General features: G+C 40.3%; 1 protein-coding gene across 3 annotated transcripts in view; it reads right to left on the reverse strand.

Annotated features, from left to right (window-relative positions):
* Positions 1-23,881, reverse strand: part of NRG2 (neuregulin 2) — a 293,165-nt gene that overhangs the window by 27,314 nt on the left and 241,970 nt on the right. For all 3 annotated transcript variants that reach the window (XM_038412862.2, XM_043520453.1, XM_043520452.1), the window contains one exon: positions 23,101-23,177. In XM_038412862.2, coding sequence (XP_038268790.2) covers positions 23,101-23,177 — 77 coding nt within the window. The remainder of the gene's footprint in view (positions 1-23,100; positions 23,178-23,881) is intronic.

Raw genomic sequence — 23,881 nt, forward strand, 5'->3', positions numbered from 1 at the left:
GTGACAGAAAGAAAATAATGTAAAAATATACAACAATTTTATGTTTAATTTATATTACAAGATCTTTGTGGTAGGGCCAGTCAATTTTTGTCTCTAAAGTGCCATGCACACCTATGATGCCATACGAATAATAAATAATAGTCCTCATCATCATTCTAAAACAATGACATTATGGATAAATCATTTAATGTCAAGTAATTCAAACACAGTCACAGTTCCAGCCATGGGTACTACAGCAAACACATGGACAGTGAAGAATGGATGAACTAGAGAAGACAGCTGAAGATCCAACACAGTAATGTTTATTGCCTAATAATGACACTTGGAATGGACAAAGAAAACAAGACAGAAGTAAACTAAAAAGGGATGTCAAAAATCCTCAATTCTAAATGTTATTTAAAAGTGTATTTGTAATAGCAGCACCAGTTTCTCTATAATTCCTTCTCCAAAATCAACTCACTTTCTGTAGCACAGAACTGCCTGCTGGGAGAATGTGAATCAGTCCTGGCAGGTTGCTTTTGGGCTACTTTGGAACAGAGGCTACTACCTGTGCCGAATTCTGCCCAATGTTGTGGCAGTTTGGAAATGTGGACAAATATCCATTGGGGGATGTGCTGAAACCACCAATCCCCTTTGCACTGGGAGCCCAATCTTAATGGGTGCTGACCCTCTCTTGCAAGATACACAGCCCCACCATTTCCACTCAAACCAGTGGGAGTTGGGAGCACCCAGGACTGGACCCTGGGGAAGAAAGGATTTGGGTCCCCAGGAGACAAAGCCCACTCTCATTTTGCTAGTGTCTAGTGACTTGCACTGGATAGCTGAGAGAAGACTTTAGTCCCCGGACCCTAGAGGTGAATGGCTCATGTCCCAGTGAGCCCATCAAATGGAATTAAAGTGTCTTAACCACATAGGTCTATTCTGTGCTATACTGAGCTAACATATCTCTCTGGCTGCACTGAATCTGGACTAAAGATATATAAGCAGAGGGAAAAACAGTTCAGGGCACTTATCAGATCCTCTGTGGATCTCTGTGTGCACAGCTGGGCACCACATTGCACAAAGGAAGGCATTCACTTAGAAACGATGCAACACAAGGCAACAGCAAGTCTCAGGGATCTGCAGGAAGCGATAAAGGAAATGTTTACAGAATGGAGGTAGCTTTTACTGGAAATTTAAACCAAATTCTGCTCTCAGTTGCCCACGCATAAGCCCAGTGAAGCCAAAGTGCTTACATGGGTGCAACTGTGAGAAGAATATGGCCCCTGGAGGAATGTGAGAGAGGTTTGCCAAGAGGCATCAGAATAGTCACCAGGCCAAATCCTGCTGTCTTAACCAACCAAAACTGCACTGGGAGTTCTGACAGAGTAAGAACTTGAGGCAATATGATGCCATCCATTTTTACGCCAGCTCCTTCAATGCAGAAACATGGCTTAGCCCTGAATAAGGACAGTGTGCCTTGGCTCTTTATGGTTTTGCACACTGAGTAAGTGTTTTAAAACCAAATGGCAATGTAAAAATTAGAGAGTAAACAGAGAACTCCTCCAGAACTATGCCACACACAGAAAACAAATGAGAGGGGACGCAGTACAAGGGAAGATGACTGCAGCACAAAATGTGAACTCAAGAGACCCCTGCACTGTACTTCTGGAGAGAGAGTTAAGGGGGATGCAGGACAAAAAAGTGGGATTATGATCACCTAGAAAGGAGCCATGTGTTTAGCCAAATGGTTAAATTTTCCTGTTCCTAAAATTATCAAATGGTAAAATTTTCAAAAGCGTCTAAGTCCCTAAGACTCAGATCCTTTAATACCTTTGAGGGTCTGGGCCTAAAGTGCTTTTGAAAATGTTAGCCTATATTCCTTGAGCTGGATCAATGCCCAGTGAAGTCAATGGAAAGACACTCCCCAATTGACTTCACTACGCTTCCAGAATATTTCAGATGACTTTAATTGATTTACCTCTTGAAACCAACTTCTTTCAAACTACGCACATGTTTTGTGAGAAAAGCACAACTCTAACCCAATCCCCCATTGCACTCTCCTTGATTTCAGTGGGAGATCTACACGCAGAACGACTGCAGAATCAAACCCTTCTTGTTCCCCAGTGGCCAAAATTCTAGACTTTCTGTTGCCAGAATATTTGTCCATTACCAAGCTACATTTTCTGGTTTCCTTTCAAACTTACACAAACCCCAGCTCTTCAAGTTAAATACAGAAAAAACATTCGCAGTGAGGAGACATATAGCAATTTAATATTCTAGTAATGCCTTGCACATAGTGCTTCTTGTCATGACAAAGAAAAACGTGCTGTTACAAATACATGTGTGTTTTTATAGGTTTACATTTGTTTTTTTTATCCAAATATCTTTCTGGGTGCCAGTAAAAAGAGCAGAACAGCTGATTTTTTAATCATCCCATTAAAGCCATACTGTTAAGGACTGTGGGCAGCTCTTAATGGCTTCTGATTAACAAATGAATGATTGTTCCATACCCTTTAATTCAAATCCAAGATGCTCTGCCAATGCAGAAAGAGGACAAGGAAGAGAAAGAAAAAAAGAAAAACAGGTCTGTCAGAGATTTCTAAATATACAAAATATATACACACTGCGTGGTTAAAGCAGGTTAGCTTTTCCTATTCATTGTCTCAGTAGCAGTAACTAGGAACACAATGTTTGCATTAATATGTTTTTAATTCCCACAAGAGGTATTGCTCCATGTAAAGAAATGTTCAAAGAGATAGTAATGGTAGTTAATCATGAATTCTCTAGAGATGAGACATGTCTGTTAGTACCTGAGATGGAATTCAGCTTTTAGTTGGAATAAACATACACAGTTGAGAGACATATCCTGACACCAGAAAGGCCAGAATACATAGCTGCTGCAAGGATCTCGTAAAATGATCTCCTGTACTTGCACGCCCGGAGTAGGCTCTAGTCAATTTCACAAGCCGTTCTGGATGTGCAGGCCTTCAGACAGTACCAAGCAAAAAGATACAATCTATTATCCTTAATTAATTAGGAGACTTCTGTGCACATAGTCTGAAATCTGATCTCAGATACACAGGTGCATCCTGCAGCACAGCTTTTAAAATCCACTCACATGCATGTTGACTGTGCACGTCTATTGGCTATAGCAGTTCTTACAAGGGTGTAGTTCATTGTGTATGTACTATATGTAATTAATTATGCAAATATGTAGCTGCTTGTGCAAGACAACAATCCCTGTGAATCTAAAAATCAGAATTGTTCTCAAAGTTTCTTTGATGTTTATACTTTTCCACCTTTGACATACACTGTGACCTTGCTTTCATTAGAAAAAACAGGAGTAGTGCTGAATTAAACAAAAATCTGATCGTATATAATTGAAACTTCAAATTAGTTAAAAATAAGGAAGCAATTTATGTTGGAGAGCTATTGCTGAGAGAAATACAGTTTACTTAATGGACCAACAATGCAGTTAAGCTGAAAATATTCAACATAGCTGAGAATTTTTGTATATCATCACACCCAACGGGTGCTGATGGTGCAGCATTATACAGGAAAACACCTATATGCATTAACAGCAGTTTTGCCTGCATGAACATTCAGACCCTGTATATACATCATTGCATATAAAACAGAGGCCACCATACACAAAACATGACCATTCCTAATTTGTGGATATGAATGTTATTATGTTCCAATTTCCACAGTAACCACTTTTGTGGTAGAGAAAGACAAGTTTTTCTCTGCAACTGTACTGAACTTTGAGGGATTAGCACTACCTCTTATGGTCTACAGTAATAGTCTCATCTAAAGCAGGTTCCTCTTTTATACTCCATTTTTGAGTATTTTGCCATTTCCTTACCACAGAGCCTGATTCTTCCCTGCTTTGCATTTTGAGTCACCATTCATACCCGGAAAAAAGAGTGCAAAACACTGCCATCTGGTAGCATTTCACAACTACTTTGCATGGGTATAAATGACAACACAAGGTGGAAGGGCAGGAGAAAAACAGACCCAACTAACGTATTCTTCTGAACCTTTTGTTTATCATGTAAACCCTGGCTCTAGATTTACTTTATTTCAGTTTTTATCTTGTCAATTGATTTTTTAAAATATATATATATGAAGGTAATGTGCTAAGTTATGGAGCCATCTGATAAATGCACCGTTGTATAGCTCAGTTGCTTGCCCAGTAATTCATCTCCCCACTTGACTTATTCTAACATTCCAAATGTCTGAGCAGCTTCAGATGGATGTGATTTTAAATATTTTCACAGTATTTCCCCAGTTTACAGAAATTTTAGCTAAAAATTTTTTATCTCAAAAGTTTTCACTTGTCATTTCAGGTTTTGTGTATCCACTTTCATTTACTGGGTTAGATCTTGAGGTTTTGGTTTTGTGCCAGGGGTTTTCTTCATTGTCAGTTACTATTGGTCAGTTTAGTCCGACAGTGGTATGTTTAAAAAACAAAAATTTTCTATTTGTAAATTGATATATGTTGATTTAAGAAATTTCAGTAGAAAATTTCACAAAATGAAAATCAACCTGTTTCAAAAAGTAAAGGAATGAAACCATCTTGGAAGTTCTTGAAATTTTTGTGAACTATTTTTATTTCTCAGCCAGCTCTTTATATGTATATAAATGGCTTCATGTTTCAGTGTGGTAAAGATATAAGCAACTGAAAACAAGGTGTTATAATAGCAAGTTATAAGCAACTTTAACTACAGGCATCATTACCTGTGCCACCTATAATTAAATTAAACTGCCTGGGAATCATTCCCTACTTTCTTAAATGTGGAATTTCCCCCGTCCTTGGCCTCAGACAGGTGTACATCTGCAAAGAAATACCATAGCAAAGGAGGGAACATTTCAAGGGCAGGTGGAATTCTTTTAAATAAAAGAGGTCTATGTTTGAAGTTGCTCAGGGGTTCAGAATGTTACAATATGCACCTGAAAAAAGAATTAGCAGGCACAGAGCAATTGAAGTGCAACAATGTGCATGAAAAATATTTACCTTATGGCTTTGCAATTTATCATGTGGTTCTGCTATTTATCCCATGGGTAACACCTCCACATATGTGGTGTACACACCCACCCACCCAAGTTATATATACATATTTATATTTTATGGTGTGTCATTTGGGGGAGGAGCGAGGGTGCGGCGTGCTCAGGGGAGGAGGTGGAACAGGGCAGGAAGAGATGGGGTGGAGGTGGAGCGGGGGCACAAAGAAGCGGAGTGGGGGCAAGGGCTTGGGAGAAGGGCTGGGGTGGGGGCAGGGAGAGGCAGAGTAGGGGCGGGGCCTTGCAGAAAGGAGTGGGGTGGGGTGAGTAGGGGAAAGGTGTGAGGCAAAGCAAGGGGGTCAAGCACCACTGGGCACCTTGGAAAGTCCGTGCATGTGAGACTAAGAGCCAGATTTTCAAAGGTATTTAGACATCTAAAGATGCACCTATGCACCTAGTGGGATTTCAAGAGTTCTTAAGCATGTTAGGCACTCAAATCTTTTTGATATCAATAAGATTTAGGCATCTAACCTACTTAAACAAGTCAATAAATCCCATTAGGCACCTATTGGCATCCATAGATGTCTAAATGTCTTTAAATATCTGGGGCTTAGTCACTTAGGCACTTTGCATTTTAGCCCTTGGATAAATTTTTATATATATATATCTGTTAAGGTAGCATTAAGCTTGTATATTTAAACATAGGAAATGCATAATTCTCATAATACCAATAATTTGCCTATATTACACATACAATCATTCTGATAACTACTTAGGGTACATAGGCCCAGGTTATTCAAAAGGACGCACTGCCAGATTTTCATTGGCTGAGCATCCACAGTTGGAGCCATATTTTCAAAAGTACTCAGCACTCAGAAGATCCCATGGTGACAATTATAGCCAGATGTTGGGTTTGGAGCTCTTTTGAAAATCTGGTCCTAATTGTGGTGACTGAACCTTTCTGAAAATTCTGGCTTTAATACCTAATTTATTATACCAAACACAGTAGTCATCATTAAAAAAACAGCATCTACTGTATTCTGGTATTTCATACTTCTGCAGTGTTTTTGGCATTCTCCATACTTAGAATTTATACTGGTGAATTAATACCATGAGCCATAAGTACATTTTCACTGGGGCCTACTATATGTGCTTGCGTTAATATTGCTACCAAACAAACATTTCCTGGCTTTTTTCAATTTAAATGTTTAACATTAACTAGGCATTCACATAGCTATGTTTTTGCGATAAGTACTATACAAATGCACAGCTATTACATCCTTGGATAATCAAACGCAGTCCAGTTAGCTGAGATAGAATCAGCTGATCTAAAGTATCTTTATATCATTACCTTTCTACTGGCCCATGGTCAACAGTGTTCCGCACCAATATGCATTCACCAGCTAAGCATATGTTAACACAATCTCAGAGAGGGCGACTGAAGGTACTGCTCATTTATGGCAAAAACCTTGTATCTGAGACATCTGAACTAATTTCATATTCGGTAAAGGATATTGGGACACATTTCCTGGCTCTCATACTTTTTTGTGTCGATCACATTGCAGGAAATACAACAACAGGGAAAAGTTGATGTTAAAATAAAAATAATTTCAACCCTGAGCTGCCCAACAACGTTCAGAATGAAAGTAAAAGGTTGATATATATACAGAGGGACAGACAGTGTAAAAACTGAGGGAAGTTTTTTCAGTTTAATGCATCCAAGTTGGCTGCTGCTCTTACTGCTCCAGTTCTGCTATTGGCCAAAATCAAATCACTCTACAAGCTAAACCTCCTCACAGAAGGTCACTGAAGCAGCAGCACCAATACAGGACTTAATAAAGCATATGGGCACATGAGGGCTGGGATCTTAAAGATATTTAGGTGCCTAAAGATCAGATAGGTGTTTTTTCCAAAAGGCCTAAGCACTAGGACTTAGACATGTACCTCACTTGGATGCTTTTGTACAATCCAGCATCTTTAGGCATCTAAGTGCCTTTGAAAATCTGGCCCCTAGAAACCAACTGTCACTGAAATTCAATGGCAGTTGGGAACCTAACTCTCCTAGACTCTTGAAAAATCCCACCACTGAGACTCAATTCATGCCTGGTGTAATTCCATGCAGATTGATCAGAAAAGCAATATTCCCTTGTGCTGAGAAAGTGACTTCAAGAAGCACCGTTCTATTGCAAAATGATGACTTCTCTAAGTAATTTCCCTAATCTACTCCAGAGCTGGGTGGACTGTAAGAGGGCTGTGAGGAGAGAACAAGGTACCCAGTGAACCAGCCTCCCATGGAAGACAATACAAACTGTATATGCACAGTTGGGGACAATTTGAGGGGGGGTGGAAGGGGTGTATGTGCAAACAGCTCCCCCTGTGGCATGTTAGGGAACTAAAGGTTTTGAGTTTTTAAATCCCTCTCCTTTTCTCTTCTTTTGGTCGCAACAGAGGGGTTTAACACCCCTCCTCAGCTGGGGCTTTGGGCATTACAGTCCACTTGCAGCCATTTTTCAATCTGCAGGACATTCGTTCCCACCTCATCTTGCAAACACACAGTTTAAAGGAGTTACTTTAAGGAATTAAGCCTCACAACCCCTTATTTTATAGAAGGAAAAATTGAAGCTCGAAAAGGTGAAGACCAAAATTTTCACAGTTGAGTTCTTAAACTTAGGTACCTCAGTCAATATTTGGAACCGAAATACCTCATTTTCAGAGATACTAAACACCTCTTCAAGTCAAACCACTTATATTTAGGTGGCCAACTATAGATTTAGGTGCATGCCTTTAGACACCCAAGTTTGCAAATTTTGGTCTAAGTGACTTGCCAAAGGTCACACAGCAAGTCAATGTCACACCCAAAAACAGAGGCCAGTTCTCTTCAATCCCAGGCCAGTGATTTTACTATCAGACAGTGTGTCTTCTCTTACTACTCTAGCATCACAATACACAACACTAAGGGTCTGCTTCTGTTCCCATGGAGTCACTGGAAACAGGAAGCAAGCTCTACACAAGCTTATATTGCTGCAGCTGTGTCAGACAGCGAATACACTAGCCTGAGCAGTGCTGAAATACATGGGAGATGATGGCGCTGGTAAGTAATGATCTGAACCAAGTGTGAATGGGTTGGGCCTCTCCCGCACATTGGAGCCACAATGGGAAAGGGCAGTGAACAGATGTGAAGAAGGAATGCTAGCATTTAAAATGTATGTGTCTACCTTCTACGATGCTCCAGAGCAGAAAAATTGGAGGAAACAACCATGAAATATGGGATGCAAGTGAACGTGTTCCAAAAAAGAGCAAACCTTACTGAATCAAACAGCTGGAAGATGATGCATGGCCCTGATCTGCACTTCCAACCAAAGCCAACGTGAGGACAATTCCATGCCCATCACATGCTGATCCCAAGGTACATTGGACAGATTTTGTATGACAAGCAGGTTTAGAAGTGCACTGTCTACACTGGCACTTTACAGCGCTGAAACTTGCTGCACTCGGGTGTGTTTTTTCACACCGCTGGGTGAGAAAGTTGCAGCGTTGTAAATTGCCAGTGTAGAGAAGCCCTGAATGCCATAGTACAGAAATATTCATCATTGAGTCAGCACTTCACTCCTGGGAATTAAGTAACACATATGCCTTGTGCTGGCCTCCTACCCAGGGATGAATTTCACCCATGGGATATAAAACATACAAATAGCAAAGAATTAATTTGATTGTAAGTGCTATCACTGTCTTGTGGTGTCATTAGGAATACCTTGGATAAGGAAAGGCATTTGTTCAGAGTATATGTTTTTAAATTGAGAGATTATTCCTTTAACTAAAACTACTGTTGGAAGCACTTTCTTTGTCTATTGTGACATCACAGTTGAGCTTTGCTGTGTATTTTCTCTGCAGCTGGGGTGGGTATAAGAATGGCAGACTTATGGTTATACAATCCCTGTTGATTTTCAAGTATATGTTTTTAAAGTGAGAGATTATTCCTTTAACTAAAACTACTGTTGGAAGCACTTACTTTGTCTATTGTGACATCACAATTGAACTTTGCTGTGTATTTTCTCTGCATCTGGGGTGGGTATAAGAATGGCAGACCTATGGTTATATAATCCCTGTTGATTTTCTGGTCACATTTTGCTTTAAAAATGTCAGGCAAGCATCTCCATGTGACTAACAATTCAAGACAAGATGGCCATCACGGAATTGTAGATTTCTGGGAAGGTATCTTTGCCGTAGCTCTCCTAGCCCCCCGAGTGCCTAAAAGCAAAGGTCAGGTGGTCAGTGCTCTCATAAACTATCCTCTTCAAAGCAGCTTTGGGTTCAAAGCAGCTGAGTGGAACTGGCCTCCACAGCCCAACAGGTCTGAGAAAGAAAACCAGATGGAAAAAATCTGAGGGCAAGCACATAAAATTCTTGATAATAAAGTCAATTCTCATTTCATAAGGGTTCAACTTTGCTCCAAAAAGTCTGGAGAACAATCCACACTCTCCCCATAGAAACATGAGGAAAGGAGATGATGCACTGAAGAGAATGGAATGATGGGTAATACTTCAAATCCCAGAGTGCAATTTGCCCATAACTTTTCATTAATTGCATAGCAATTTAGCTTGCTCAGTATCTTATTAATAAAAAAAAATAGCAGGTTTTTGTTGGTACTGAAATATCCTGCAAATGGCAGTGTATTAGCAGGCTCCTGTGATTACTATGTAATTAACCTTAGTAGGTCCCAATGTATAACCTGCACTGTAGTTCAAGACTGAGAAATAACCCTGTCATTATGATAAACCACTAACTCCCTGTAATTACCCAGCCACAACATGCCACAGTAATTACCCTACAATTAAATGGCAGCAGTTATCATATCACCAAAGCGTAGATGCATGATGACTGTGGAATTTAAAGTGTTACAATGTTGTTGTTGAATTCAGATGAATAAGAGACAGAGGAGGTAAAAGAGAAAGGAAAAGGATATACAAGTTTGTTCTTTTTATGAGAACATATTTCCTGTAATCCAGATCTGTACCAAACAGAAGTAAATGTTCTGCCTTTTACTCTTCTCCCTATATCCTGGTTATCACATAGGAAATACATTGTTGAATAAATTAAGTGGTGTGCATAGAAAGGATGAAATTCAGGTGTATGTACCACTGAAGACCCACTAAAGCCCTATATTGAGGACTTATGTAGTGCATGGGAGTGAATTTTGCCTCAAATGCATAAAACCAGCACAGAGCATGAGTCCAAATTATATCTATTCTGAGAGGATCAAACATATATTTACAGTGCTGTTAACATGAAGACCCCTCACTTTGGGTAGGAATCTCCTTGATTTCAGAAGGGGATAGACTGGGCCCTAAGACACACAATGGATTCTGCTTAATAGCAACCTCTCGGTTCCCAGTTAAAAGCTGCAATTATCTGGAAGTTGCCAATAAGCAACTTTTTTTCAGGGGGGATACATAGAAAAATGAGCCCAGAGCAATGATGCATTGTACAGTACACTAGTTGTGAAACTGTTTATTCATTTTCAGTATGAAGAAAACCAAACATGGCACACAGTAATGGACATCTGATGTACCACAATGCTTAGAGCAAATTTAGGAAATTTCAGTTTGCTGTATGTCACAAGAAATACTGTAAAGTGGAACACTACTCTACAGTACTGTATGAAGCAAACCCTTTTAAAAACCCCCAGAGAAAATGTAGCAAACACCTGCAGTACAATATCTCTGTATGCTGAACAGTACTGTACTGAGTGTTCCTTACGTGTCACACAAATTAAAGCAGCAAAAGATTTTATAACAAATACAAAAAATTATACAAGTAAAAATGTTTTTAAGAACAAAATTTGTCCAATGTTCTCTGCATTCTACATGTTGCCACCTCCACCTACAAACCTTTCTCAGGTTTGCATGCAGCCTCAGAACCGTTCTCAAAGCCACGACTCTGGCATATCCTGCCAAAAATGTCCCCGGCATGTAGCTGCTCTGTGGGGGAATGCTCTTTGGGTTCATCATCAGAGACACTATCCTCTGGTGCCTCATCAGCCTGGTGGGGCTTTCCAGCCACTGCTGTCTCCAGGAGTTTAGCATAAGAAAGCTCCGCTTTTATCTCCAGATGACTGTCAGACTCAACAATGGCCTCCAATTCCCCTTTGGTTGGGTTTTCAGGAACAGAAGCACTGGCCAGCACATCAATGTCCACCATTTTCAGTTGGTGAAAACCCTCCCTTTCTGAAGTAGTTTAGAACAGTCTGGGGAGAACAGAGGCTTCTGACTCTGTAGCAAGATGAAGTTAATCAGATCTGGGTTTTTTGGCAACATCCACCACTCGCAGGTGTGGGTCGGTATCCAGAGAGGCAATAACTTGTGCATTAAGACAAGCACAGCAATGACCTTTGACATTTTTAGTGACACATGTTCATTGGCTGCATGACTGAGGTTGTGTTCAGAGGCAAGAATTTTAACACGACGTGCGACACCTCTACATTAGCTGAATGAGCCAGGCAATTGTCAATTAAGCAGCACATGTATCAGGCTTGTAGCTGTAGCTCCCTGTTCCTTCCCTTGCTCTGTCGCCAGCTGACTTGCTTTCTGTTTCAGCATCATCCCAGAGAGTCAAGCATCTTGGCCAACCTTCTGCTGAAACTGGAGCCATAGGCCTTCACCAGCATCTGACTCCTTTCCCTCACATTGGCACTTATGGCCTCAGTTTGCTGTGCTCCTGTGAGGTGTTCTGGCTGTTCTGAATACGTGAGACAACAGACTATGAGACACCAAACCACTCAGCTACTCTCACTTGCTTAGCACCAGGCTCACGTAGGCCCTCCAGGACCCAAACTTTATCAGTAGCTAGGTTCACATGTTTGGAAGCCATATCACACAGTCGAAGCACTCAGCTGTGCTTACTCAAAGGAATGGGTCCTGGCAATATGTTGCCATTAACTGGAAGTTGCTATTAAATCTACGGTATATATTATTACGACTGATCATCCTACAAACAATATCAATCTCCACTGATAAATCTGGATGGCCCTATTTCTGGAAGATAGTACTAATCAGCTGAAGAGGAGGAGAGCTTTGGGGAAGATTAGATGCCAATTAGCAGAGCGAGTGTGAGAATACGCAATGCTGTATCCAGCTTGTTTCCAGGTCAATGATGGTAGACATTCCGACGTTCTGGAGCAACTGCACAAGGCTGAGAAATTCATCTAGACATGTAATGGGTATGTGGTGTCTGACACCAGGGTTGCAGGTGGAAATTGCTTCAGAATCAGAAGATTTCTAGGAAGGCAGTTTTCCCAGGAAAGAGTGACTGGTGAGGAAGCGATCCTATCTTGTATATGGAAAGGAACCTTATGATGGTGCAGGAAGCATGTTGATGAGTTTATTGTACACATAACCAGTGAGTGTCCAGGTAAAGGGTTGATAGAAAATGTGGATCCCAAGGGGACCTTCTTAGATTAATAAATGTCTATCCCCACATCTGCCACCAGAAAGCAAAGCATTCTTTGAATGTATAAAAAGAACGAGGAATATTTGTGGCACCTTAGAGACTAACAAATTTATTTGGGCATAAGATTTTGTAGGCTAAAACTCACTTCATCAGATGCATGGAGTGGAAAATACCTTAAGGTGCCACAAGTACTCCTCGTTCTTTTTGCTGATGCAGACTAACATGGCTACCATTCTGAAACCTTTGAATGTATAATGTCTTATCTAGCCCTGTCTACAATAGGGAAATGACCAGCTGTTGTCCATTGCAGTAAGAACTGGGTTATCCTTCGCCCCTTCTCACCTTAAGATAAAAATGATTTTGCTGCTATAACAGAAAGGGCAAAACTGTCTTCAACACATGGTTCAGACAAGGTCTCAATAATACTTTTTAGAGTTCACATCTTCAGAAGTGATTTCAACTACAGAAAGAGAAACTTGGACAGCAACGTTCAGTTACATACCTTCACATATGATGGCCATGCTTCAAATATTCACATTAAGCAGAACCTAACAGACGCATATAGCTCATATACCCCTAGAAATCCAGGATACATTTTCATTAAAGTTCCACCAAAAGCAAAATTGCTGGGATATACACTAACTTCACAACATTGACTGCTCAAGTAAATCTCTTGCATTCCATGTTTCTATGTCACTATACTGAGCACTGTGCAATAAATACATCTCTCTCCACTTAGAAAAAGGGCCTGAATAATGAGCTCTTATGGGACTACAAAATTCAGGGCAAAGTTTATTCTCTCTCTAAGGATTAGAAGATGCTGCTGTATGATTTCTCTGCAGACTGGTGGGAAGACACCAACTGATTTCTCAAGATTAAATTTTTAAAAGAAGCTAAGTACAAAATCTGGAAGAAAAATGGGGACTATACTAGGTTAAATCAGAAATTAGTGTAAGTTAGCTCCATTTTACGTCATAGACGTCAACTTTAATATCATCATCAAGCAGAAAATAAAGCAGAATACACACTTAGAAAAATCAACAGCAGGATGAACAAGACCCTGGGTTCTCCACCAGACTGGTGTTATTTCTTTCCGGAAAAGAGTGAATAGTAAACTTGAGGTGAACTTTCAGGACTCAGAAGAAAAAAATCATAAATGGACCTAGCAGAATTCTACACTGTGTGACAAAATTCTAAACTATTCCACAAACCTCAGCTGGATAAAATTTAAATATAGACATTTGAGTTAACATGCTGATCCCTGAACTGTCTTCGCTGGAAGGGGTGTTGTTTATAGCACCATTTTTTTCAATATCTCCAGTTCACCAGGGTGTAAGGGAATTATCTCTGTGTTTTACAAACCCTTGGGGACCTGTTGAGCGGAGCTCTGGCAATCTTTTCAGCAGACGGTTGAAAAAGAAGGCTCTCCCAGTCCCTTAGGATATTGTTGAATAAAATGGAGGAGGACAGATATGATCTCAAGAAATGGCGACCAATATTGTTACTAAAGACTTGGTTGTACACACCACCACTTACGTTGGTATAACTAATGTTGCTCAGGGGTGTGAATAACCCCCCCCCCCGAATGACTAAGTTACAATGACCTAAGCACCAGTGTGGACAGCGCTATGTTGGCGGAAGAGCAGCTTTCAGTGACATAGCTACCACCTCTCACAGAAGAGGTTTTATTATGCAGACAGGAGAGCTCTCTCCCGTTGGCACAGAGTGTCTTCACCAGACACACTACAGAAGTGCAGGTGCATCAGTGCAACTGTAGCACTTCTAGTGTAAACTAGCCCTAAGATTCTTCAGAAAGTCATCTTTGCAAGAGCGGTGGTTTTGGTACCAGCCCTGGTGACACAAGCATAGTCATGTGCAGAGAAACAAAGGTAAAAACTGTCCCCAAGTCCCAGCATGGGTGCTTTCATGAGATCCACTGATAAAATTCCCCAGGTCAAGCGTAGTCATCATGGTAACAACATCACATCCAAGCAGATGTATTGCTGAAGATGGAAACAAAATAGTCCCTCATGTGTCTGAGACATTTATTGTTGAAGCGTAACTGGAGGGAAATTTGTCAAGTATTTTGAAGAGTTTTGCTGCTACCTTTAACTCTAGATTGAGTATTAAACAGTGCAGTCTTTTGGGAAGGACCACTAGGGGTTTAGCTCCTTCACTAAGGAAAGACAAGACCTGATTTTCTTCTCCCTTACACAGGTTTTACTATCATTACTCCTTGACTTCAATACAGTAACTCCCTCATTCCACCAGGGTGACTGAGAGAAGCCTAAGACCTGACCACAAATGCAGAAATCACAACTCTTAGGGTTTCCCTGGGAGATGAGAATCCAACCCAGGAAAACTTGGACTTCCCAAATAAAATCCAGTAAATGTTCTGAGAGAGATATTGCAACCCCATGCAGTATCTTTGGGGACCATTTATTAAATGTCAGAACGGTTGATGTAAGATTGCATTCTATTCCATGTGGGACGGTCACCTCAGCTCCTCCAGGAATTAAAAACAGTGGGGGGGCGATTCCGGTGAGTCACTAAATCTAAAAGGCTGAGTTTGAATTGACACAGGATTTTTTTCTGATCCAAAAAATGGGCAGGTGCTTCTGTCCAAGAGGGGCCACAACCGTTGTGGAAGGGTTGGAAAGACTGACCTATGAGGGCCACATAAGACTGGCAGGTGGCTTCTGGTAAGGTATGTGTGTGTTTAAGTCTGTTTATTGTTTTTATTATGTATTCTCTGTAATGCTTTAACCTTAAGAATAAATGTGCTTGCTTAGAAAGAGCTGGGTGGTAATTTGTAACTGCTGGCAATATGCTGGTCATAGCCCTCAGAGAGAAAGCAATGCATAGGCACTGGCAGACTGGAGATATCACAGTGTAAAGCAGGGAGCTAGGCAGCCTTAAAACCCCCAGTCATAAGGGAGTGGACAAGGGTCCAGGCCCAGAGACAGGTGATGGCTGGAGACCTGACTGGACGCTCCTGGAGTAGACTATGAAGAGGGAAATACAGGTGCAGTTACCCTGAACTTGTGACGTATTCAGTACTGGAGAATCTCTGACCATTTTATTGCTAATATTTATTTAACAGCAACATACCTGCAGCTGCAAGAATATCATCAAGATTAATTCAGTTTTGCTGGAGATTCCCCGAACAGTAAAGCACTCAAGAGGAAGAGAAGTATAACCTGAGTGGTTAGGAGATGATGGGATTGGTTAGAATAACTCAGTCTTCCTTTTGGGAAGCAATTTTGTTTTAAATTTTGGGAAGCCACAGTGGCATCACGTTTTGACTTAATGGGTTTTGTCCCAGCCTAGGCTGAGGAACATGTAGTCACCTTAATGCCAACAAGAAGACGATGGCCCACTGTTCAAGATATCACAGAATATCAGGCTTTTTTCAATGAATTTCAATGAATGAAGTGTCAGACTAAACCTGAAAATGATTCTGTCACTTGCACCTGAGAATTCATCTCAAAATCTATGACTCCCATGACCTTAGCACATGAAGGCCTATTAAGATGCCATGTTCTGTGGACTTAGCACTCTCAGGTTTTCCCAGACACCTGCCTCCCAAGGTTATAGAGAAGTAAGTGCAGTGTGGACTTCCAGACGCATATGGGATTTTGTGCTATAATGTAAGTGAAAAGGCTGATAAAAGCCTTATGAAGTACAGGCTCCCAGTGGAAACAGCTTGCTAAAGGTCCACCTACAAGCTGAGATCACTGACCACCTGATTGTGCTTTGTCCCTATATCACTTCACATCATCACATGGCTAGGTCCCGCTGTGCTGGCCAGATGTCTTGAGAAAGTTTATAACAATCTGCGCAACTAATGGAACTGGAACCTGGGGTTGGACATTGTGATGTCCGTTAGTGATGCTAATAAAACTGAAAACCATGAGATCTGGCTAAGTGTGCTGTGACAGCTCAGTCAGGAAAAGAGAGAGAAGACTCTACCCAAGAGACAATAGCTGCTGCAGCTATGGCTTTAAGAGGCTTCCTCAGCCAGGAAAGATCATCAGTACATCCAAAGCCGTGGCTCCTTAAGGAACAGGATTATATGGTAACAACGCATATCAGAAACAATGGAATGGTTTTATGGAGTAGGGATTGTGCAGTCAGTGCTATGCAGCTGTAACGTTTTGTTAGCAAATTACGTTGTTGAGTCTTGACCTAGCTCTTTTGCTGCATTTCAGGCTACACAGTCATACTGCAGGAAAACAGAAGCAAAAGATGGTGGAAATCTAAATAAAAATATTTTGATGTATATGTAGTGTAACCGTGTGGTGCCTAATAATGTTTTATGCGAAAGAAACATTTTGAAGTGGATGTGAACAAAATAAACAGACAAAATTTCACTCCTCTATAAGCTCAAGAATCCAAGCAAGCTGCTGCTATTACTGAGTCCTGTGATCTGAGGTAGGGTTGGGCACCTGAGCAGAGTATAACTGAAACTGTACTATGCTTAAAACAAAGGTTTTAAAACTGTTTTAACATATTCCTATGCAAGTATATGGGGATTCATCCAAAGGCCATTGAATTCAGTGGAAAAACTTCAATTGACTCAAAGGCCTTTGGACAAGGCCCATGTTTGGGAACAAATACAGACCAACAACTCTTACTAGTGTCAATGGGAGGTGTATAATTATACCTGAGTGCAGAATTTGGGCCACACACTGGAGTTTTAAATTTTCAACGGGAAACTATTGTCCCTTACGTTGCAAAAGAGACTTTGTGGGTAACACCAAGTCACCATGCCGCAACATTCATCACTTTTTCAGGCTACAGACATGATAGTTCTATACTGTAAACTTCCAGTCCAGTCACTCTACCATATATAGTCAAGGGGCTAAAGGGGGTGGGGGGAGATAACTGCACTATCAGACTATGCAAAGATATAAAAGGATGCTGATATGCATGAGACGAAGCCTGTTGGCACCTCAGGATACAGCATGGGCTTAATAAAGAAACACCGAAAAATTACAAACATGGAACACAAATAGTGTAATTCTTTTAAACTTACAGTTTGATTTAGCTATTGTTATGAACAATGGGATGGGGAGAGAGCAGGCATAATAGGTGGTAAGACTGTGACATTAAAGTCAACTCAGCCAATCAGGAAAGCTAACTTTTCTTCATTTGCACATTACGTTTTTATTGGTTAAAATGCTGCCAAAGTCATTCTGTTTTACTGAGGTTTTACACTTGAGGTCATATTTCACACTGTGACCCTCACAGTCCTCTGATTACATCACAGCTATGCAATATGACTTTTAGAAGCTGGCAGAAGATATGATTATTGCTTTATGTTTCAACATTCTTGGCTTGCAATCTATATGATGATTATAATATCCATATTGCTGTATATATACTACTTTTATTATATACACTGTAATTATAATTGTTCAGAGACATAATTACACATAAACATGAAGAATGTGAAATGAAAAATACTTTCACAAAGTGATTTGATGAGTCATAAACAATGGAGATAAGCCTAGACTATTTCTTTTAATTTAATAGGACTCTAAAATATCAAAGGTACATCTCTCTTTTATATATTTAATTATATTCAGTATGCATTTAAAATTAATTGTTTATTCTCCTTCAATTTAAATTAAAACTGATTTAAATGTCTTTCTAATGTAGGTCACAGTCCTGTTGGTATCTATACAGCAAACACTTCTATCCCACTTGTTTAAACATGATCAACTTTAGGTGTTCAGGTCCTGATCTTACAATATATTTCACAGGGTTGGATGCCTGAACCTGTGCAGAGCCCAGGGAAATCAACAGAGCTCTTCATGGTCACAGGGATCCTAATGTGTCCATCCAGTGCAGGATCAGGACCTTATTTATTTTATTTATCCTTTGATATATATCTTAGATATCTTTTAATCGCAATAAATCTGTCATTTCTTCCTCTGCCATTTTAACCCTTTGTTTTTGCAAATGTCTCTAAAGATGTTTTGTGGCACCCTGCATGAAAGGTGCTATAATAAATAAAGTAAAACAACAGTTCTAATTTGAGTATTTGTCCTTGTAGCTCCCATGTTTGCTGCTTATAGGGCGCATGCATAACACCACATGTGGGAGCCACATGGACAAAACATCTCCAAGGACCACCGTTCTGTTAAATAGATAACTATTATTCATACTTTTTGCTTTCATTCCAGTATTTCCACACATTTCTGATTATTTTTGCATTGCAACAAAAAATAACTAAATGCAGTATTCAGTGTAACCTTCTGTGGACAAATCTGGAAATCCTAACTCAAATTTTACTCAGGCAAACACCAGCTGACATCAGTTGCCATTCACCAGCATAAGGGCTAAATCAAAACAGAGTTAAGAATCTTCAGATTTCTTCCAATAGTGCTAATTTCAGTGAGTTTCTCTGTACTGACCTGGAAAAAATCCCCCCACCAGCAGATGAAAAACTGAAATAGTATAAGCATGATCCACAGAAAAACTGAATTTCAATATTTTAACTGTATTGTCACATAGCAGTAAATATCATTACAATTTCTCATGACAACAGCTTCTGGAGGTACTGCAGAAGGACAAAAATTAGCACTAGGGATTCGCAATAGCCACTGAATCACATGATCAAAAGAGCAAAGCGGAAAATCTTTTTATGGGGGGAGAAATCATCCAATTATTTCAGCTTCTCCATATCATAGTGTCTGGAACAGATTCTTCTGTTCTACCAGAGAAGAACAAACCTCCAGTGCTATCTAGCAAATAGATAGTATGATCCTGCATCTACTTAGGTCAATGGGAGTTTTACCTGAGCAAGGTCTGAGTAAATACAGAGTATGGACTCCAGGGTTTAGCCCAGCCAGGATGCAGTCACTCTCAGGAAGCACTCTACATCTGGCCTGATGGAACCCTAGGTACATCCTCCTCAGTATCTGGCCGAGATGCAGCAGAAGGGTCTAATCATTATGTCAGGTTAGTGTCCTGAATGTATATCAGTTTGCAAAGAATCAGCCTCAGCCTTTGGGTTATGCCTTGCCATCCGCATCAATGATTATTTAATATTTATATTGCACTAGCGCACAGAGGCTCCAATCAGGATACGAGCATCTAAAAAAACTAGTAAGCATTTAATAAAACATTAGAGTGGTCATAATGATTCATTATTTTATTTAATGATTTATTACTCATTGACAATGTGCTCGGAATATGAATCACAAGGCATGTTTCTTTTATTTTCCCTGGAAATTTTTCCTGGACCCATCTGAATCTGTTTCAGTTTTTGATCTGTCATCACATGCATAGCATGAACTGGAAAGATAATTAAAGGCGTGGTGCTAACTTTTATTGGGCCCCATATATAGATTTTGTTAAAAACAAACAAACAAAAAACCCAAGAGAAATGTTATTTTTTTCCTTTAAATCTTCCATTTGGAAAAATTTGAAACCAAATACATATTCCTCTGCCATGCCTGTAATCCAAACATTGCAGCACTGCAAACCTGGAAATGAAACCAGCTATAAATAAAGGTGAACCTCACTTCTCTGATTATTATTATTGAAGCTGAGACAAATGTAAAAAATAAACAAATAATTAGTGAAAGGTAACCTGGACATTTAATAATCAGTGGGTGATTAACTGATGTCAGTCAAGAAATGGGTTAGATTGTAATATGTGATTTTAAAGTTGACAGTGTCATTTTAAACCATGAATATAACAAAAAATTCTCACCAACAATGAAAAAATCGCATTTTTATAGTCTTGCAAAAAAATCAAAGCATAGTTTGTTCTTCCCATGAATGTTCCGACAAAACAAAAGGCACTTCTCACTGATAAGAACTCATTGTTTTCACAAAAAAGCTATTTTTATTGCAAGAAAATGGCAAAACTTCTTTGCAAAAATTATGATGCCTCTCCCTGACCAAACCATGATGCACTACAGTCTCTCTTCTGACCAAGTGATATGGTGCATCATGGGAGTCACATAGCTGTGGGTGCATCATAGTAAATGTGGTCTGGCCAGGGAGCCCATAGGAGAGAATAGAGGTGTCCTACTTGACCTATAACTCCCACATGTCAATGTGCTACTATTGGGAAATGCAGTTTAATGTTGAACTAGCACAAAATGAAATATTTTGAGTCAGTTCACAAAACGTTCTGATTCAGAAATATCAAAATTATTATTATTTTGATCAAAAATACTGAAAGAAAACATTGTGCTATTTCCAAATTTAATTTGTTTGGAATGTTTTGTTCTGAGCAAAAAGTTGATATTTAAACTTTGCGTTCCAATTTGGGAAAAAAACAAAATGTTAAAGTAGCAAAATTTTCCATGGAACAGAAATCCAATTTTCACTCACCTCTAGCCATATCCTCATTGACAAAGACCATTGCATCTTGTTTGTGCATGCAGTAGAAATTATTATAAAGTTAACATTTCCCAGCTGTTACTACATAGTTACTACTGATATCTACTATTATAAGTAGAAGGAGAAACAGGGGTGTTCTAGGAATTTGTAAGGACAGATCTTAGATACCACTGGGTATGTGGTGTCTGTTGGCAAATAATGACATCTCAATGGTGACCCCTTTGTATAGTTTCACTTATAAGGATCTGGTGTTCTTTAGCTATAAGGCTTTCCTTTGATGAAAATTAGGGGCAAATAATAGCCGGATGAACTGAGCAAGTTTTAAAAATACATCCTCTGCAATGCCGTAAATCCTTATATTGCACGGAGTGTACATTTTGCAAAGCAGCGAAACAATGATAAAAGCTAAGGAGAAATATCTGGGCAAACATTTTAGAAGCTCCCAGCCCATGTTCACAAATCTCAAAAATGCACAAATTCTGAAAGACTGGCTGACCTACCAGAACTTGGAACACAGCTGTAAGCCAGGTAGTAAGGATCGCATAGTGAGCACACACTTTGTGACTGGATACAACAAATGCTTGCACATTTTGTTTAACTGACTGTATGCTGCTAATTAAATGGCCTGATTCTGCAACTTTTGTTCACTCTGCATAGTACTTACTCACATGAGCAGGCCCACTGAAGTCAAGGGGGCTACTCACATATATACTACTCCGTGTAAAGGTTGCATAATTGGCCATTTAAAAAGGCCAATGTCTGATGTCCTTAACTGGGGCTGGATTCTTAGTTACACTGGTGTAAATCCACAGCAAGTCCAATGGCTTCAATGGTCTTATTCCTGATTTACACCAAGATCAGAATTTTGCCCTGAGTTTTACACTCCCACTACAAACTCCTGCTGACATGGATACAAAGGGAGTTTGTCTAAACAGGGACCTAGTAAAAAGGAAGAACTCAGTCATCTAAATCAGGCACTGTCTTGCCATATTCCATGGGGAGATGTGGGAGGAACTCTGTCTCAGAGAGGGATATCTATGGCTACACCCCTTCAGGAGGTGCACCACCCAGAACTTCTGAAAGGAACAGCCATAATCCAGCCCTTAGAAAAGACGTCAGGGTTTGACTCAAAGCTTGCAATGGGTAATATCAATTTCACAGTGAGTGAAGTTTTGCTTAGCTGCTGGAAAACTAAACACAGCCTAGTCTCTGAGAAAATGCAAGGAAATATTGTGAAGGCCAAAGGTATAACTGGGTTCAAAAAAAGAATTAGATAAATTCCTGGAGGGTAGGTCCATCAATGGCTATTAGCCAAGATGGTCAGGGACACAACCCCATGCTTTGGGTGTCCCTAAACCTCTGACTGCCAGGAGCTCAGACTGGATGACAGGGGATGTGTCACTCAATAAATTGCCCTGTTCTGTTCATTCCCTCTGAAGCACCTGGCATTGGCCACTGTCAGAAGACAGGATACTGGGCTAGATGGACCACTGGTCTGACCCAGTATGGCCATTCTTCTGAAATAATTGGTGGTCTTCAGCCCAACTCTACCTATCATTCCCAAATTGGTACAGAGAAACTCACAGATCCCACTTTCAAAGTTCAGTAAAGGATTCCTGTGTATTGTGCAAAGCAGTTCCTCATGTGATAATAATGTTAATAGAGGTTTCTTATCACTCAACCTGTTCTCCACAGCACACTTGAAAATCTTTGCCTATTTGGATTTTGCATGAAAAGAGCAAACTGTAAAAACCTACATTACGTTCAATTACAAGTGAAAGCAAGAACCATTCAAAATGATTGTGAGACAGCGAGGGCTTTCATTTTCCTCTTAGCAGCACTCGCTTAGCTCCCATTAATGTCAGCCAGAGCTACGCGGGCACAAAAAGAGGAGAACGGGGCCCTAAGGAATGGAAGAACCTGCTTTAAAGATGTCACACAGTGCTACAATAATCAGGGAGAAAGAGAAGTAGAAAGAGACATACTGGAGAAGCTGACCATTGCGAAGTGCTCACACCGATCCCCAGTGAATTCGATCGGACACCTAACAAAAGAAAGAAAACCAGAAAGAGAGAAACAAGATAGCAAAATGATATCGAAGTGGACTGAAATGCGGCCCCTCCTGATGCCACCTCAGATCCCTTCCATGATTCCTATGATTTGCTTTCAGCCTGATCCCTTACCTGTTTCCCTAACCCAAACATTCTATCAAAACACACCCCTGGCTAGACCACTCTAAGTCCAGTGCTGCGCTGTGCCCAGGAGATTTAAGTAGTGTGGTGCATTTTTTGTCTTCAAACATACTTTGCTTAGGATCTGGCATGTACAATCGCAAAGGCAGTTTTTCCAAACATCTCTGTCCGAAGAATCCATTTGGACATCTGGAGGAGGAAAAGGGGACAAATCACAGAACAAATCTGGCAGCATCCTCGAGGCTATGGTTAGAAATAAAAGTGCATAGTGATGAATGGAAAAATAAAGTTAAAAGCTTTATGTACAGTTCCTGCATTTAATCTCTGCTTTGTTTAATCAGGCTTCCTTTATATCAATATTCTGTTCTTTTCTAATCTTCAGGCAGCCAGGTGTCAGCAAACCCATCCTTTCATTTTAGGCCTGTCACCTTCCTACTCACCTGCCCACTGCTAATCACCTTCACCAGCTGCCACCTGACAAGAGGGGTAGGCAAGCTCTGTACTACCGAGCAACCTTCTCAGAGACTAGCATTACTGTCACTACGTACACAGACTGGCAGCAAGTACCACAGGTTGATAGAGCTATTTGGAAGTGGTGAATGGCAAGTGTCCTACTCCACCTAATGCTGTTACTCCCCAGAGGCACTGCAGGAAGCTCCAGCACTCTGCCAGGGGAACCTGTTGTATTGGGGTTATGGAGAGAGCATTCTCAATGGTTTTCCATGGTAAGGGATAGACAATAAAGCTGCACTGGAACAAGTCCCTGAGAGTCTGTCCAGTTGCTGGGGTCTCATGACTCCCACAGTCACTAGTACTGCACCAGGATGATCTGCAAGCATAGGGCCATATTCAGCCATCAGTTACACAATTGCAAATCCAGAGGAACTCCACTC

The sequence above is a fragment of the Dermochelys coriacea genome, chromosome 8 (assembly GCF_009764565.3).
Source record: "Dermochelys coriacea isolate rDerCor1 chromosome 8, rDerCor1.pri.v4, whole genome shotgun sequence".
NCBI lineage: Eukaryota > Metazoa > Chordata > Testudines > Dermochelyidae > Dermochelys > Dermochelys coriacea.